This window comes from Pholcus phalangioides, unplaced genomic scaffold, assembly GCF_987345545.1.
Source record: "Pholcus phalangioides strain wild (caught in Gottingen) unplaced genomic scaffold, Ppha-v1.0 ptg000015l_1, whole genome shotgun sequence".
NCBI classification, from domain to species: domain Eukaryota; kingdom Metazoa; phylum Arthropoda; class Arachnida; order Araneae; family Pholcidae; genus Pholcus; species Pholcus phalangioides.
The window spans coordinates 73,639,386-73,657,116 of NW_028301608.1; the positions used below are offsets into that span (position 1 = coordinate 73,639,386).

General features: G+C 38.1%; 1 protein-coding gene across 4 annotated transcripts in view; it reads left to right on the forward strand.

Annotated features, from left to right (window-relative positions):
• Positions 1-17,731, forward strand: part of LOC149076665 (pre-mRNA-splicing factor CWC22 homolog) — a 336,314-nt gene that overhangs the window by 34,056 nt on the left and 284,527 nt on the right. For all 4 annotated transcript variants that reach the window (XM_089244291.1, XM_089244289.1, XM_089244288.1 and 1 more), the window contains exon 2: positions 6,107-6,152. In XM_089244291.1, coding sequence (XP_089100417.1) covers positions 6,107-6,152 — 46 coding nt within the window. The remainder of the gene's footprint in view (positions 1-6,106; positions 6,153-17,731) is intronic.

A 17,731-nucleotide genomic window follows, 5' to 3' on the forward strand; every position in this document is an offset into this window, starting at 1 on the left:
GTGGTGTCACTTTTCTCCTGATGCCCTAACCCCTTAACACGTTCTAATATTTCTTAATTGCTGATCAAGTCCTGACTATGTCTTTGCATGAAATTTCATATATTATTTCAATGGGTTTCTTCAAAGTTAATCCAGCAATTTCGGTAAAATCTGGCACACCGTGGTCTAATACGTACCGGATTAGCGAGAGTTTACTGCAGGGGTCTTCAACCTTTGAGGCATAGCAGGCCATATTGAAACATTTTATAAAGTACGCGGGCCACAATGTTATACTGTGGCATTTTCCGTTATTAAACGGGGGGGGGGGGCATAATATAGAAGATTTTTATTCACTCTGAATACAAATAATACAAAGGGAAAGGCCACAACAGGCAGAGTGCCCAACGAGGTGGCTGAAAGAGAAAATAATAATAATTAATATAATAATAGTAAAAATAAAATAGAATAAACAAATAAAAAATAATAATTTCTAAAAAAAATTTTTTAAATAATTTCTTTCATTGACAATAATTTTAATTCATTCTGAAATAATTTCTTTCATTAAATTTAATTCATTCTGAACTAATTTCTTCCATTAAAAATATAATTCTTATATTTACTCTGATATAATTTCTTCCCTCTATTCCCTGTATTGAAGAAATGTTTTTCTATTAAATATTATCAGTATCTTTATATCAAATCAAATATATTATATTTGAGATATTATCAAATCTTTATTAATCAGTAATATTAAATTACTAAAACTATGACGGATCTCCATTTTTGCCGTGTGGCTGAAGGCACCAGGACGGACATCTTAGATTACTAAAAATATGATGCAGAATTTTACTGTGATTTTTTTTTTTTAATGGGAGTGTGATTATTTTTCATCTAGTACCAGAGAATATCATTATATTTCCTTATCTTATTTTTGTGTTTATGGTTTTGGTGATGCAAAAATAAAAAAAAAGTTATGATTTTCATAATATTTTTCATTTTAGTGAACCATCTCGTTCTTATTAGGGCCAAAAGGGTGCAGTGGAACGCAAATTTGTGGGTGGGGGCGGTGGTTGTGACCATGTGTTCAATTTTTCAGAACGGTTCTGATTTTTTTTGGAAAAAATTCTGAATTTTCCCCCTTTTTTAAGCAAATTTATTTTCTTGGTTTGTTATTCAGTCAAAAACGTGGAAAACATTTTTTTTTCCATTTAATTTTTCTGCTCTCGGGAGGGGGGGGGGGGGTTGACAGCCTTTACCTTTAATCCGCCCCTGATAGGGGGGGCCTCCAGATCAGGTTGCGCCTGGGGCCTCCCAAAATCATTATCCGCCACTGGTTAAGGTGCATCCTGTCAAAATGGGTCTTCAGCTGCTGCTTTGCTGGTATTGCAATGTGCAACTTGATAGAAGTTCTATCCACACACTGATGCTGTGGAAGTGCCGAAATGATGTGGTTACACAAAATAGATTACACTGCTGGCCAAGTACAGCATCATCTACTTGCATATTTTGCACTTTTTTCTTTTGCGAAAGAAACTTTCATTGCTTCAGGATGCCATGCAAATTTTTGTCATTCTGATCAGTACTTATTGTATAGTTTTGGAATCAAAACTTAAATTATAATCACCCTGTATATATTTAGAAGACACCAACGAATAAGGCAAATACACAAAAAATAATAAAAGTCCTAATGCATTTCAACACCAATGGGTGCTGTCTTCAGAGGAAAAATTTAACCACTAGTTTCGCTGACCGAGTTTCCCATTTGGGTTGAATACCAAATCTTCATGCTCGGTTGCTCAGCGGAAGAAGTACGTCTGTTCACTTCAAACGTCGTGGTCAGAATGAAGCTGTGAGCCTGTGTGAGATACTAATGCAGCGTCCTGATTGGACCTTTGCGGAATAGTGCTATCCGATTGGTCCATTCAAATTTTCTTGTAATTCCCGCTCAAAATGAATTTAAGCCATGGTGTTGCGATCGGGGGTGTAGATTTATTATCGTTCACTAGTATATTTTTGAAGGCCCGAATATATGTGCCTTCGTAGAAATCTAGATCAACTGTGGACTTGACTTTGTGAAAAACTCTCGCTTCTTGAAATTTGAATTTGTGGCCTTCTTGCCAACAGTGAGCGGCGATAATCGATTTTTCACATTCCTGATTCTTAACACAGCAAGCGTGTTCATTCAATCTTGCTTTTATGGGTCTCCTTGTCTGTCCTATATAACCAAGAGAGCAATCACCACATGGAATGTAATAAATGCCCCATTGTACGTACTTTTTCCGCTGAGCAACTGAGCGTGAAGATTTGGTATTCAACCCAAATGGGAAACTCGGTCAGCGAAACTAGTGGTTAAATTTTTCCTCTGAAGACGGCACCCATTGGTGTTGAAATGCATTAGGACTTTTATTATTTTTTGTGTATTTGCCTTATTCGTTGGTGTCTTCTAAATATTCTTGGGCAAAGTGGATCAACTCTTCTATGTTTTAGACGGCAACGGGTCTATCGTCATGAATACTTTTAACATCTTTTCGCAACTACGAAGGAAGTGTGAGCGCCTGCTGAATAGGATTCGGTTCCTGTTGAAATGTAAGTCGTCGGGGATCACCCCGAAATTTTTGAATCTGTCCTGCTCGTTAGAGAGAACCCCCCATGTAAACAAAGGCCTGTATCGCAGTAAAATTATTATACTTCGTTGCCTCATCCAAGATCTCAGGAGTGCACTAGCCTCCGTCGAAGAACGCTTGTATTTGTCTCATTTGGAATTAGCTCAACGCGAGGGCTTTCACCGTGCTTCGCCATTATCCCCTAGCTTAGAGCAAAATTCATACTGGCGAACTGTGAAGGAGTCCAAACGTCATCAGGACACCCTCAACAAGAAATTTTCTAAATTAAAATCTAATAGTGTTTCCTTGTCTGCACCCCCATTTGTTAATAAAGCTAAAATACTTAATTTAACTGGAAACCAATTGACAGAAATACAAACTAAAGCCTTAGAACCGGGAATTAATTTCTGCGACAAACCTAAATTTAACCCAATCAATTTCATTGCCCCTATAGAGAAGTCAGTTTCACGCAGTAAGATTCTACCTGCACAAAAAGACACCCTGAGACATCTCATATCCAACATTTTGGTGGATAATGAGCAAAAGAACAACAAGAAGGTCACCGTAGGCTACTCACCGGACGAACATCGAAGCATCAAACAACTGCAAAATGATAATAATATCGTAATATCTAGAGCAGATAAAGGTGGGCAAATTGTGATAATGCCTAAAGAGCAATATTCAGATTTGATGACATCACATATTTTGAGTGGTCCTTATAAAGAATTAAAGAAAGATCCATCTGATTCTCACTTGAGAAAATTGAAAGAAGTGGTAAAAACCAGTGTCTCTCTTCCCGAGCATGCAAAAAAGAGCGTAATTCCATCAAACGCCATTTCGTCACGGATCTATGACCTACCCAAAGTGCACAAACCAACACTATCTCTCCGTCCCGTAGTCTCTAACATTCAAATAAGCTCAAATAATACGTACAATTGAACCCAAACAGCTCAACATGGTGTCTTTCGACGTAGTGTCAATGTTTACGAACATTCCCATAGGTGGTAGTATCAGTTGTCTAGAAAGACGACTTAAAACCCACAATTTTTCACAACCTGAAGTAGAAGAAATTTTCAATCTCACCTTCACATGTATCTCACAAACAGCCTTCAGTTTCGATGACAAGTTTTACACCCAGACAGATGGTCTAGCAATGGGCAATCCCATCTCGCCGATTTTGTGTGATATATATATGGACGACTTTGAGAGTAAGCTATTGAACGTTGTGCCCTTCTCATTTTATCGAAGATACGTGGACGATACTTTTGTGCTTTGGGACGGCTCTAAAGATGACTTGGAACAGTTGTTACTCATTATGAATGACATAGACCCTCATGTTCAGTTCACAGCCGAATTCGAAACTAACAATGAACTCTCTTTCTTGGACGTATTAGTAACGAAACAGAAATCACAGTTCCAAACCTCGGTCTATCGTAAGCCTTTCGCAGTCTCATTACCTCCTCATTTCAGATCTTGCCATCCTATGCAACAGAAACTTTCGTCTTTTCGCACCTTTGTAGAAAGAGCATTTAACATCTGTTCAGATCGGAACACTTTAGACCATGAACTTGAAACCATCAGAGCAATTGCGATAGACAGGGGGTTCAACACCAAGATCGTTGACGAATTAAGTAGAAAATTCTTGAAACTGGCATGAGGAATCACTCTAGAAAATATTACAGAGAGACCACTCAGAGAAAGTGTAGTCATACCCTACGATCCAATACTCTCACTGAAGATCAAACCGATTCTCAAAAAGTTTAATTTAACAACCATAGATGTGCCCACTAAAAACTTTGGCTTCATGCCCCCTAAGGATGCTATACCACAGAATAAACAATGGGGCATTTATTACATTCCATGTGGTGATTGCTCTCTTGGTTATATAGGACAGACAAGGAGACCCATAAAAGCAAGATTGAATGAACACGCTTGCTGTGTTAAGAATCAGGAATGTGAAAAATCGACCATCGCCGCTCACTGTTGGCAAGAAGGCCACAAATTCAAATTTCAAGAAGCGAGAGTTTTTCACAAAGTCAAGTCCACAGTTGATCTAGATTTCTACGAAGGCACATATATTCGGGCCTTCAAAAATATACTAGTGAACGATAATAAATCTACACCCCCGATCGCAACACCATGGCTTAAATTCATTTTGAGCGGGAATTACAAGAAAATTCGAATGGACCAATCGGATAGCACTATTCCGCAAAGGTCCAATCAGGACGCTGCATTAGTATCTCACACAGGCTCACAGCTTCATTCTGACCACGACGTTTGAAGTGAACAGACGTACTTCTTCCGCTGAGCAACCGAGCATGAAGATTTGGTATTCAACCCAAATGGGAAACTCGGTCAGCGAAACTAGTGGTTAAATTTTTCCTCTGAAGACTGCACCCATTGGTGTTGAAATGCATTAGGACTTTTATTATTTTTTGTGTATTTGCCTTATTCGTTGGTGTCTTCTAAATATATACAGGGTGATTATAATTTAAGTTTTGATTCCAAAACTATACAATAAGTACTGATCAGAATGACGAAAATTTGCATGGATACTCCTGAAGCAATGAAAGTTTCTTTCGCAAAAGAAAAAAGTGCAAAATATGCAAGTAGATGATGCTGTACTTGGCCAGCAGTATAATCTATTTTGTGTAACCACATCATTTCGGCACTTCTGTGTATTTTTTGTGCACTTTTTGTGTATTTGCCTTATTCGTTGGTGTCTTCTAAATATTCTTGGGCAAAGTGGATCAACTCTTCTACCCTGTATATAGCTGGTTATTTTTCATAAATCTGTTACTACTATATAGTAGAACCTTGATTAACTTGGCTTAACAGTGTGTGTGTGAAAGTATAAAAAAAAACAACTATTGAATGTTAAGACGGGGAGATATACAGTAGGAGATATGCCACTTCTTATGGGAAATAAAATGAAAATGTATGTGAGGTAATGTAACTACTAGTACACTAGTCTTTGTCCTTTAAGGACAGCCTGTGTCTTAATTGGATTATAGGATCACCTGCCCCTAGCATGATGGTGTCACTACTGTAGCTGCTTCTTTGTGAAGAGAAAAAGAAACTCTGTGAGATAATATACCATTACACATTTAGATGTGTGATGCAATCCTTATTCATGAATTTGCTAAAGATATAGAGCATCATAATGTAACCAAAGGGTAGAAAATATGGTAAGAATGAGAAATTTTTACTTCTATATATACCTTTAAATAACTAAGAAACTTCATATGAAAAAATATGTATATATATTCTGGCCACTTTTATAAGACTTTTTGAAAAAAACCACTTATAAAATCTTATTGCATTTAAAGATATACCATCAAAATGTACCCCAAGGATATAAATGGTTTAAAACCAACAACCCTGTAAGCACTCATATTTAGCTTTCCTATTATAGAAAGTAAAAATACAATAATATTCAACAATATTATTGCATATTAAGCTGTGTTTTTTTTATGCAAAATAGGAATAATGCTTTTGAATTTATGCTTTTCTTAATGTTTCAGAGTCAATGAATCTGATCACCAGACAAGTAGAAGCCCCTCTTTGAAAGTGAGTGTTGGTTTGTATTTTATTGTATTTGTATGTCACCAACTATGAAGTTGGTGTATTCATATTCGCTATGAAGCATTAAGACTTCTCAGGATATTACGATGCGGAAAAAGTAGTAAAGCATGGTGCCTTTCATCATGGAAAAGACAGAGTCCTGGAAAAGTCACAAAATAAGAAAAGAGTTAAAGAAAAGTCCGGAAAAAGTTTTGTAATAAGAGAGGTGGACACACATTTTTATTACTAATTGATGTTCTGACTTTACTGGCAAGCATCGGAAAGCAGGCAAGAAATTTCCTAAAACATTCACAAACCTAAAAAAACATTTTTTAAAAGCAGTTTTCTTCCCCCCCCCCCAGAAACTACAATAACTTTTAAACCATAATTCAAAATTTAAAAAAGCAATAAAAATTTAAACTCAATCAAGAAATTCAATCAATTATTATATCAATATTTATTTGATTAGGCTAGTGATCAATAATATACTTTGAAACTTACAAATCAACATATTAAATTGGTTTTGGAAACCATTTTTTTTTTTTTTTTTTTTTGAAATTATGGTTAGAGATGTCATTGTGCTCTAATTTACCTGGGTGCCGGGAGCCAGGTTATATTGGTCAAATCTGGGTCCTTTTTAAGTGAAAGTGGGTATCTCTCGAAAAAAATAATTAAAGTATGCCGACCTCCCCTCCCCCCATTCACTAATATCATTTTGCTTTGAATCATGTTCAATCCAAAGGTCATCGAAGAAAAGATTAATTACCAGCTTATAACTAGGTTTTTTCACTTTCATTGTGTCTAAAGAACATGTCGCATAGGATCGCGTGATCGAAATTTTTATGCATCATTTTCCAAAATTCCAGGTATTTGGCGTGCTATAGCACATCAGCAGCATCTCCGAGTTTACAAATTTTCTTCTGATTGATTTTCCATTTGGGGTCATTCAAGTATTACGTCAGCATTGGGGGGGGGGGGTTTGGATTTGCTGACTTTTGATGGGGGGGGGGGTTGAAGGTTGCTTACGTCATCAACCACCCCTTTTTGAAGATATGAAGTATTCTTAGCTGCTGACGAAATTTTTTTGACAGGAGGGGGATCAGTGTTTTGCTGACAAAGGGGGGAGAGGGTAAAAAATGGCTGAAAATCTGCTTACGTAATACTGGAATGGCCCCTTTCAGAAAACCTTGGCTCTTTTAATAATATCACCTGATTCAGTTGAAGTGGGTGATTCTGGTGATTATCTTCTGATTAATATTGGTCCTTGCCGGGTGATTGCAGTAATAATTTTCTTTCACTGCCTCGATTCCCAGGGTTGGCAAAAACCCCGGGGTTTTTTTTCAGAAAAAACCCAACCCACTGGATTTTTTCAGGGTTTTTGATATTGAAGCATAAGGAAAGAAAGTGATATATGCTCTAAATAAATATAATAGACTGGGTAATTTAGGACAATTATTATGTATATAATTATATTAGTAATAATTAGCACAGAATATTAACATGGTTTGTACGGTCCTTGAAAAGTCCTTGAAAAAAAAAAGTTAATTTTCAAGGCCTTGAAAATCCATAAGAGTCCTTGTCCTTGAAAAATTTGTGTTTTCCGAAATAGTTTTCGCCACTTTTTTTTTTACTCCGTAAGTGACGTCCTTAAAAAAGTACAAAGCACAGGGAAAAAGCCTTAGCAGCCAATAACCCTGGATAGTTGGATTTAAAGCACGCTTTTTTCCCATTATTCTTAAGCCGGGTTTTCGTAGGAGCAGGTTTTCTGTACCGTGTGCAAAGTGAATCGCCCAGCGTGACACAGCGTCCAGTCACCAATAATAATAAAACAAGTTCGACTGTTTTCCTAGAGAGCGCAACAAGCCTCAGGGCAATGTTTTACGTCGGCGTGATTGGCCGACTGCTTCTGGAGGAGTTAAATGAATTGTGCGCCACTCGTTTTATCAATCTTCTATTCATTTTTGTTTTCTTTCACTTCCCTTCATTGAGCTCGATGCTTCCTTTCAAACCGGAGCATGCAGATGACAGAGTAGCTGATGCCAGGGCCGTGAGCTGATGTGCCATGGTAGGAATACACAAACGCGTAGTGTGATTATGTAACACGTTTCTGTCGATGCGAAATGATCCAGTTCGGTTAATGCGGCACCAAAAACCTATGTTGGAATGTTTTTCCCCTTTTTATTCTCTGTGCACGTGGAACCGCTCGGCCCGACGCAATATGTAAATCGCCGGCGGCATGCTCTCACCCTCACGGGAGCTCTGCTTTATACTGTAGGCCGGTTTCTTTCCGCGTGTATGTGGAGATTTTTTTTTTCTCTGTGAGATTGCCAGTTGTTATTTGACGGCCGTTTTATTTATTTATTTTTTTTATGATCGTAAATGATCTTGTGTTTTTTCCTTGCAACTTTTATGGAATAAAAGCTAGAGTTCAAAATTAACTTTCGATCATTGTTTTTTTTCTTCAGCTCAATCGGCACACTCTGGTCCCTAACAACCAATACCTCCTTCTAGAGTAGAAGTCCTTCTGCACTAGAAGGTATTGCAACATCCCACTTCTAGGAAAACCCGGCTTTATGGTAGCATGTATCCTGTGATGTATGTAGACGTATTTGGAGTCGTTGGAAGTCATTAAACTTTTGTACTAGATATTTTTTCTGGAGGACTTGAAAAATCAATATCTTAGAAAAAAAAGTTTCATAATTTTTGTTGAAATAATTTCAGCCTTTTGTTCCATAAGTGGGCGAAGCTTCCGCTGAGTACTGTCAACCATAGGCGGAGATAGACTTGGAAGTCTGGGGGGGGGGGGCACGATGATGATGATGTGAATTCATGTATACATTAGATCAGTCAACTTCACGCTGGGCCCCTCCCCCCGTATCTCCGCTCATGCTGTCAACAAAATATTTATTTAGGAGCGATGTGAGAAGCGCTTGTACAAGATTCTTTAAAGAAAGAAAACAAAAAATGAGTAGCAAATGTGTGTACTTTTAATTACTTGTGGCTTAAAAATTTCTTCTATCAAGATTGGTTGCTGAGTGTGCCAGACAAAAATGCCACCAAATTCCAAGCTTTGCTTCAATGGATGAATCGGCGCTGAAATCCATCGAGCTTATATTACTGGAGGGAGTATGACACGCAGGGCCATAACTAGGATTTTTGTATTGTCTTGTCGCCCCCCCCCCCACCAATTCGGAATTCGATAATTTTATAACCGTGTTCACCTAAAAATTGGCACACAGGGCAGTTGCCCCCCCCCCTCCTCCGCACCCTCTAGTGCCGGCGCTGGTATGACGTCAGTGGTCTACATTAGTGTTTCTTAACACTAATGTTAACACACTAAGTGTTTCTTAACCTTTTTTTGCCCGTGGCAACTTTTGAACAATATTTTTTTCTCGTGGCTCCCCGTCTTACCCAGAGTTTTCAACTCTCAGCTAGAAGCAAGATCCTTTATACGTATTGAAATGACTTTTTCAGTGTATTTATACTGAACGAAAATTTTGCTAAGAAAATTGTTCTCCAGACCACTGGCCTATAATTTATTGATCTCCCTGCTAGTCCGAGTTCTGTTCAGGACCGTCTCAACATCCCAGGCAAAGTTATGCTATGGTAGTCCCGTACTTAGCTGGAAATAAACAGCCTACATATTTCCTACTTATTTCAAAATTAATTGTACTATACAAAATATCATAAAGTGGGGTCACTTATGGACATGAGGCCGCCAGGCATGACCCCTCACAAGAGTGGGACTGACAGAGCTGCAGCCCAGGGCCTGATATGGTTTTCATCATTTTTTTGTTTTTCACACTTTAATTTAATATAGAGGAGGGGTCTGTGAAAAATCGAGCCAGAAGCCTCCGAAAACCCCCATCCTAGGGAACTTGTTGCAAAATGTAGACAGTGAGGCCTGAGTGGGTCCATGCCCTAAGACGACCTTGGTTTTACGTGTGGTTTCATTGGATTCTGTAAGTGTATATAGTCACTAATATAAAAGCTTTATTTCTTCACACCTTAATTTTTCTTCTCAGCTCTCTGCAGCCCTCCAAACCACCTGTTATGGCCCCTTTCTCCATTTTCTTCCGTGGCCCTTCCGTTGAGAACCACTGGTCTACATCATTCCTTGGAAGATCACGTGACGCGTTGAATGTCTGCGCATCTCTGTTATTTTCTAATGTCATCCATAGTTGTTTAAAACAATAAATGAAAGAAATTTCAGTATCAATGATATGATTCCAAAATTAATGAGAGAGATAGTTCCAGAATTAATAAAAGAAAAAATTACAGAATTAATGAAAGAAAGAATTACAGAACTAATGAAAGATAATTCCAAAATTAATTAGAGATAATTCCAAAATTAATTAGAGATAATTCCAGAATTAATGAAATAATTTTAAAATCAATAAAAGAATTCAGCATTAATGAAAGAAAGAATTTCAGCATTAGCGAAAGAAACAAATCCAGAATTGATAAAAGCAATTATTCCTTGAGTAAGAAAGAAATAAAATTAATGAAAGAAATAATTTAATCTTTTTCTGTCTTTAGAAGAGTTCTTTTTTTTTAGTCTTTAAAAGAAAATTAATTGCAATATTTAAGGACCAAACTACATTTCAATGAGGAAATTGACAGGCACAAACTGTGTTATTCAATGTGTCATATGTTTTGTATGATATATATGTGTATGTGGCCTCCTTTATTCATTACGGATGATGTGAAATAAACTAGGTAGAAATGTAATCTCTGAAAGTTTTAATCAAAATTAAATATGCGCCTATTCATGTGAAAAATATGTGTTTGTAAAAAAAAGTCATTGAATTTTTAAGTTTTTTCTTGAAAAGTGCTTGAATAGTCCTTGAATTTTTTTTCGTTGGAAGAGTACGAACCATGATTAAATCAATATTCTTAAAAATTTTAGCTGGTTTAGTGTGTGCTTAAAGCGCAACCAGAGTTCAAACACCTCTAGTGAAGAAACACTGTTCCCAAATGATAAGAAGAAATAGTATAGCAGTTTATTAGAATTATGATTAAAAAAACAAAAAAACCTAACAAATTATTTGTAAGCAACTAAATTCTGAAACACATCAATCTCCTTCTCTGAAAAAATAGTGTAGGTTAAGAGTTAATTTTTTTCTAGATATATACTTTTGTGTTTTATCTGAATACTAATTGAGTTGTATTTAGATAATTTTAGTTTTTTGTATTTGTTTGCAACACTTTCTTTCCTTTAAGAGGGAAAGGGAAACATTCTAGAAAGAATTTATTGCACCTATTAAGTTGTAAAGCACCAGCTGCAAGCCATCTGATCTCTTATTGGACAGAGTTTACGATGATATATATATATTAGGGTGGCCCCCTTATTTTTTGATGTTTTAATTTCAGTCCAACCCCCCCCCCCCCCCATTTTTTTTCCAAGAAACAATTAGAGACCTCATTTGTTTAAATCAGAGGTTGGGAACCCGACAAACCAGTCACGGCCCAGGCTCTGTCCCTCCAGGGATATAAGCCTTTTACCCTTGCGGGTTGGGTTGCGCTGGGGAAGGTTGGGAACCCGTGCTTCATCGTGGTAGAAGTGGGAAGCCAGTGAGTGCCAAAGCGCTTGAAGGTAAGCACATTGTCACTTCAATGGCAAAGCGGGGCGTAAGCAAGCGCGAAAGCAGGAGAGGTGAAAACTACCATAACTTACTAAAATCAGTGCTATCTTAAGGCATGGGCCCACCCAGACATGGCCTGGGGCCTCGAGGAAAGGGGGTCTCACAAAAATGAGATCTAGTTGAAATTTTCGAAAATGTGTCTTGTAGGGCTTTAGAAAAATCACTTGGCCCGGGAGCCCATGATGCTCTTAAGACGGCTCTGACAAAAACTACTATAACATACTAAAGATTCACTGCACTTGTGCAACTGCCCTTTTTCTCTCTTGTGGCGTTCATTATTTTATGTTACCCTTCCCACGTGGTTGCTTTTTCTCCCATCTCATTTCATCTTCAATTTTACCGTTTTTTACAAATCAATTCATTAAAAGACCCTTCTCAAGGATAAATTACTTAGTATTATCTTTTATTTATGATATTTTTTGAAGTTCATGCTTATTCTTTCTCCTTTATTTCATCTGGATTCCATTTCATCTGGATGCATATTGAGGCAGCTTATTCTTCAAGTGCCTTGGTTGGTGTAGGCCACAGAGTATTAACTCTCTAATACGCTTTGGTGCAGGCAGTGACGTGTTTATTCATATGGCGCTGCACCTTCCGCCCTCAGTCTGCTCTAGTTGCTGTTCAGGCCAACTACGAGTGTAATTATGGCTTCTAATTTGAGAAGTAGTGATCGAGATATTTATATAATTGGCAGTGAGTGTCACCAAATTACTGGAAGAAAACTTCCATCTAACAGGCAAGTTTTTATAATTTACGGGAGGTTAAACTGTCCCTAAGTGAAAGTGCCAATTTAGTAGTGCGCAAATGTGATGTTCTCTCATTGGCATAATCTTAAAAAAAATGCCCGCCATACATCAGACACGCAGAAAGAACATGAATATAAGTTTATATAAAATTTGAATAATTTGTTTCACATTGCTCACGCTAAAATGCTTTGGAAATGATAAAAATTGAAGACAGAAAAGTTTTACTGAGTGAAAGAGCCCGAGAGCGAAGGGGATGTCTTGGGGAAGTCGATAGCAAAGCTTGAAGAAAGGTCATTATTGAGAATCTGAAAACATGAAAACAGACGGGCTAAGACTCATTGTAGTTCTGAGATCGCTGGCAATTTCATGGAATCATCAGAATAATCGTCAGGCATTGAGGTTATTTCTGATCAACCTTGGCCTTCATCAAACATTACCCAGACGACTTTTAAGAAAAATGGATGTGCTGATAGGTTTAGAGATGAAAAGTGTACGTGGGAGGAAATATTTTTTAACTCCAAAATTAATGGCCGTACTCGATCGATGCTACATTAGTCAGAGAAATGCCGTTTTTATTTTCGAAGCCGCATCTGAATCCTTAGGGTACAACATTGGTGAACTGGCAATCAATCGAAGACGATCCAAAGATATTGGGAAGATTTTCGTAAGACGAAGGTTACTAAGATTGAAGAATTGTTTAAAGAAAATGAACTCAGTTTTGTATCCATTCATTGGGATGGTAAATTGCTATCTGCTTTAAATGTGAGAGATTTAAAAAGTGAAAGGGTACCTATCATTGTTACATATAAAGATCAAGAAAAATTACTCCGGGTGCCAATTCAGGGAAGGAGCCAGCTATGGCTATATGGAATGTTCTAAAAGATTGGGGATTGGAAGATAAGGCTCAAGTTCTATGTTCCAACACTGGTCGTATTAACAGTGCTATTACATTTCTAGAGCAGTATGCAGATTGAGAAATGACATATTTTCTATGTCGGCACCACATGTATGAATTAGTGCTACTAAGCATTTTCGAACATGAGTCACATCGAGTGACTAGTAGTCCAGATGTTGTTTTCTTCAAAAAAATCAGATAAAAATGGAATAATTTGGAAAAACAAAATTACATGAACGGGTATAAATACTTGAATGAAATATATAGTGAGCGCAAAATACTGAGTAATGTGAATTATCTTTTAATGCACTGAAAAATGGGAAAATGAAACCCGATTATTGGGAGCTCGTTGAATTATGTATAGTTTTTATTGGAAGGAGCTCAGACTCAACTATCAAAATCAGGCTACGGCACCAGGGGCATCATGCTCGAGACAATTTACTCCTTTAAAATGTTTTTATTTAGACAGCAATTGGCTTTAAAAGTGTCTGAAGAACATTTTTTTGTTGTAATGGTGTATTTAAAAGTATGGTTGGAGAGTTCATCGGCAGTCTGTGCTTCATTTGCAGACCTGCCAACTCTCTCGATTTGTTAAAATTTCTCCGGATTTTGGCAGAAAATTAGATTTTACGCGAGCTTTCACGTCGTGGCATCAATAATTAACGTCGTCGTTAGGGAAAACACCCATAGAGGACAGCCGTAGTCATTTCCATCGAGCAGCCTTAAAAAAGTCTCTGTGACTGCATTTAAGCAACTGGCAAAGACGCGACTTCGTTTTTGTAGCCTTTATCGGCAATCATTTAAGCCGGATTTTCCTAGGAGCAGGTTTCTACAGCGCGTGCAGCGTAAAAACGCTGATTGATCAAAAAACCTGAATTTCAATTTTTTGTCCAATCAGCATTTTCACGCTGCACACGGCGCAGAAATGCTACTCCTAGGAAAACCCGGCTTTATCAGGGGCATGATCTTAGTTGCCGAAATTCCTGTATAATCGTTATTGTATTCCATTAATAGCCGTGCGGTAAACACGTTTTTTCGTTCGCAGCTTTGTAATTTGAATTTTTTTTTTAATTGTTTGTTCCGATTAAGCATCTTCAGAAAGAAAATATAAAACTTTAAGCTATATTAAGCTAAATACACTTATGTCCATAAATTAAGGATAATTCAGAATCACACGGAAATCAAAATCTAAAGTAAAAATTTCACCTGTAGAATTATCACACACACCTGCAAGAATGATATGCAAATATCAGGAAGCCACCAGATGATGCCGATAGTACATCACAATGACGAGAGTGTAAGAGGGGGGTATATAAGGAATGGTGGCAAAAAAGTGAAATTGTTCACAAGAGTTCTGTAAGGCGCTCAGTGCCATAAGCGAATAGTTATGACACAGAGGACGCATGTGGATGATTTTTTACGTGGTAGAATTATCGGCGGCCGCCTGGAATGTGGGCGTACTCAGATGGTAGTATCTGAGGAACTTGGAATCGCCCAAAGTGTATCTCTAGGCTTTGGCAACGATTCCAAGATAACGGAAGTCAGTAGAAATGATGGTGACCATCATAAATGTCAGTAGACGTTACAGTACAGGTCCCCCCCGAATTACAACGCCGAATGAAGACTGGTATTTGGCAGCAACTGCCAAAAGAAGCAGACGGAGCACAGCATCAGACCTGTCTCGTCAGCTATCTGCAGCCACGGGTAGGACAGTTTCAAGGCAAACCGTGCACAGACGTTTGGGAGATATTGGTCTATATGCTCGCTGGCCTTCTCAGATGTGTTCCGCTCACGGCAACTCACTGTCGGTGTAACGTTACTAATTGGGCTCCCGTGGAAATCGTCCTTATTCTAGTCATTGTTTATATATTTTGTCTCCGGGATCGACCGGTAGGATCGTGTGTCCGCCGATCGGTCTCCAATTTGTTTATGTTTGGTTGCCAGATTCAATATTATAATGTTTACAATATTTCCTTTTCTCATGAAGTTATGTAAATCAGATACAAGCTAATACCGCACCTTCAATGTTGTGATTGGTTCTTCAGTGAGGCATTGTGGGAATGCTGCTATATAAAAGCCAGCTAGAGATGTGCTGATTCTCAACTACTACCTACTACCTCTCGACTTCCTTACCTACGACTTACGACCGACTTAATCAGTAAGGCGTCACGCCCTGTCATGGTGTGAGCTAGATCGTCTCATAAATAACGATGAAGTTACAATAGTAGAAGTGTGCCTTGGCACTTATCCCGTCTCATCGCACGTGAGGTTTCAATGTCGTCGTGATCCAGTGATTGGTTAGTGGCCAGACCGGCCACCCGTGGACTTTCATATCCAGTTCCATGTGTAGTGGCTGAGCTTTCATCTCAACGTGTGTGTTTACACGTCTGAAGCTGGTGGCAACGAGTCTTTGGCTGTGTGGCAGACACCTGGGATTATCTACCGGACGATGTGATAACACGTGAAAACCTGGACAACGGCGGTGAGATCGATTCATATTTTTGTTTCATTGTGACAATGAGAGAAAAGCTTGTGATAAAACGTTAATTAATAGTTTAACATATAAAGGGCCTGTGATAATTGTGATTACGCTGATTAATGGTTTAACAATATAATTGAATAAATGTTATAGTTCTATCTAAACTTTGTCTATTCCATTGTTGTCATCCACTCAATGTTTACTGGGGGAAAAAATATTAAAGAACCGGGAGGTAACGATCAAGAACGTTACATCGGCAGCGATTAGCCTGAAGTAGAGAACATGCAATGTGGACATCGTCACAATGGGCTTGTGTGATGTTTTCCGACGAGTCCAGGTTTAGCTTGCAGTCTCATTCACGTCGGAGGAGAACGCCAGGTACCCGTTACCACCAAGACAACATCATTGAACGACACCGTTACGGTGGTGCAGCATTGCTCGTTTGGGGTGGAATTATACTGGGTTCCAGAACAGATCTGCATGTTCAAACCGGAACCATGAATGCCCAAATTTATCGGGACATCATTCTGGAACAACATGTACGTTTGTTTAGGGGTGCCATGGGCGCAGAATTTGTGTTTATGGATGACAGCGCCCGTCCTCACCGAGCAAACATCGTAAACGAATGTCTTGAATCTGAGGATATAACCCGTATGGAATGGCCAGCATTCTCACCTGACTTGAATCCGATAGAGCATGTGTGGAACATGCTTGGCCGATGAGTTGCAGCCCGTCAACCACCTCCTACATGTGTACTGGAACTTCGCAGAGCATTGCTTGCTGAGTGGAGTGATCTTCCCCAATATCAGATAGATAATTTGATACTCACCATGTCTAGGCGTTGTACAGACTGTATTTCATTGCATGGGAGACATACAATATATTAACCATCATACCAACCATGTAATAGTAAGTTTTTGTAAAGGAGATATTTTTTACAATTGCTCCAGGGAGCAAAAATCATAGTTTTTATGAATGGTATCATACATACACCATCGTTTTTGTTCTTTATCTTTTGTTTAATAAATGGGCTTTATGAATAAGTAACGTTTGTTTTGTTTCCGAACCTTTATTTGCCGGAGCTGTCATTATCCTTAATTTATGGGCATGAGTGTATAAAACTTTAAGCTATATAAAGCTAAATATAAAACTTTTAAGAGTTCATATACCCAAGATTATCAATCACTGATAGCATCCATGAAAGGAAACACTTATACTTTATGAACAGTATGTAGATGTGATTTCTCTATTTTTCTCTATTCTGCATGGAAAGGTTGACATGGAATTATATTATGCTCAGGGGCAATGCGCAGAAACTGCCTTGGGGGGGGGGGGCAATGGATTAAAAAAAATAATTTTGAAACATATTTTTTGAACTTTTTTTTTTGATCGAGTCTATGAGTGTCTGGGAGGGGGTTACCCCCCTCGGGAGAATCTCCAGATTTCTGGATTTCAAAAGTTGGCACGTCTGCATTTGTTAAAGGAATTGGATGTTGACATTAGCTTTCTGAATCTCAGTACAGATCTTTCGGATAGGGACAATTCTTATTTAAAGTCACAAGAAACATTCCGGAATCTCGGTGTTGTAAATGACACAGCCGAAAGAGGTGAAATTGATATAAGATTTTAATGGACTCTTAACTGTGGATGAAGAGCAGAAGCGACTTCTTCTCCAGTGTGTCGAAGACCACATCAGTACAGAAAGCAGTACCCGGACTGCAAGAAGGCTACTCTTGAATGAAAATTCATTTAAATATATTATTAAAAAGTTAATTTGTTGTTTCATATGCCCTTTTAAAGATGCCATCTCATAATTTTAT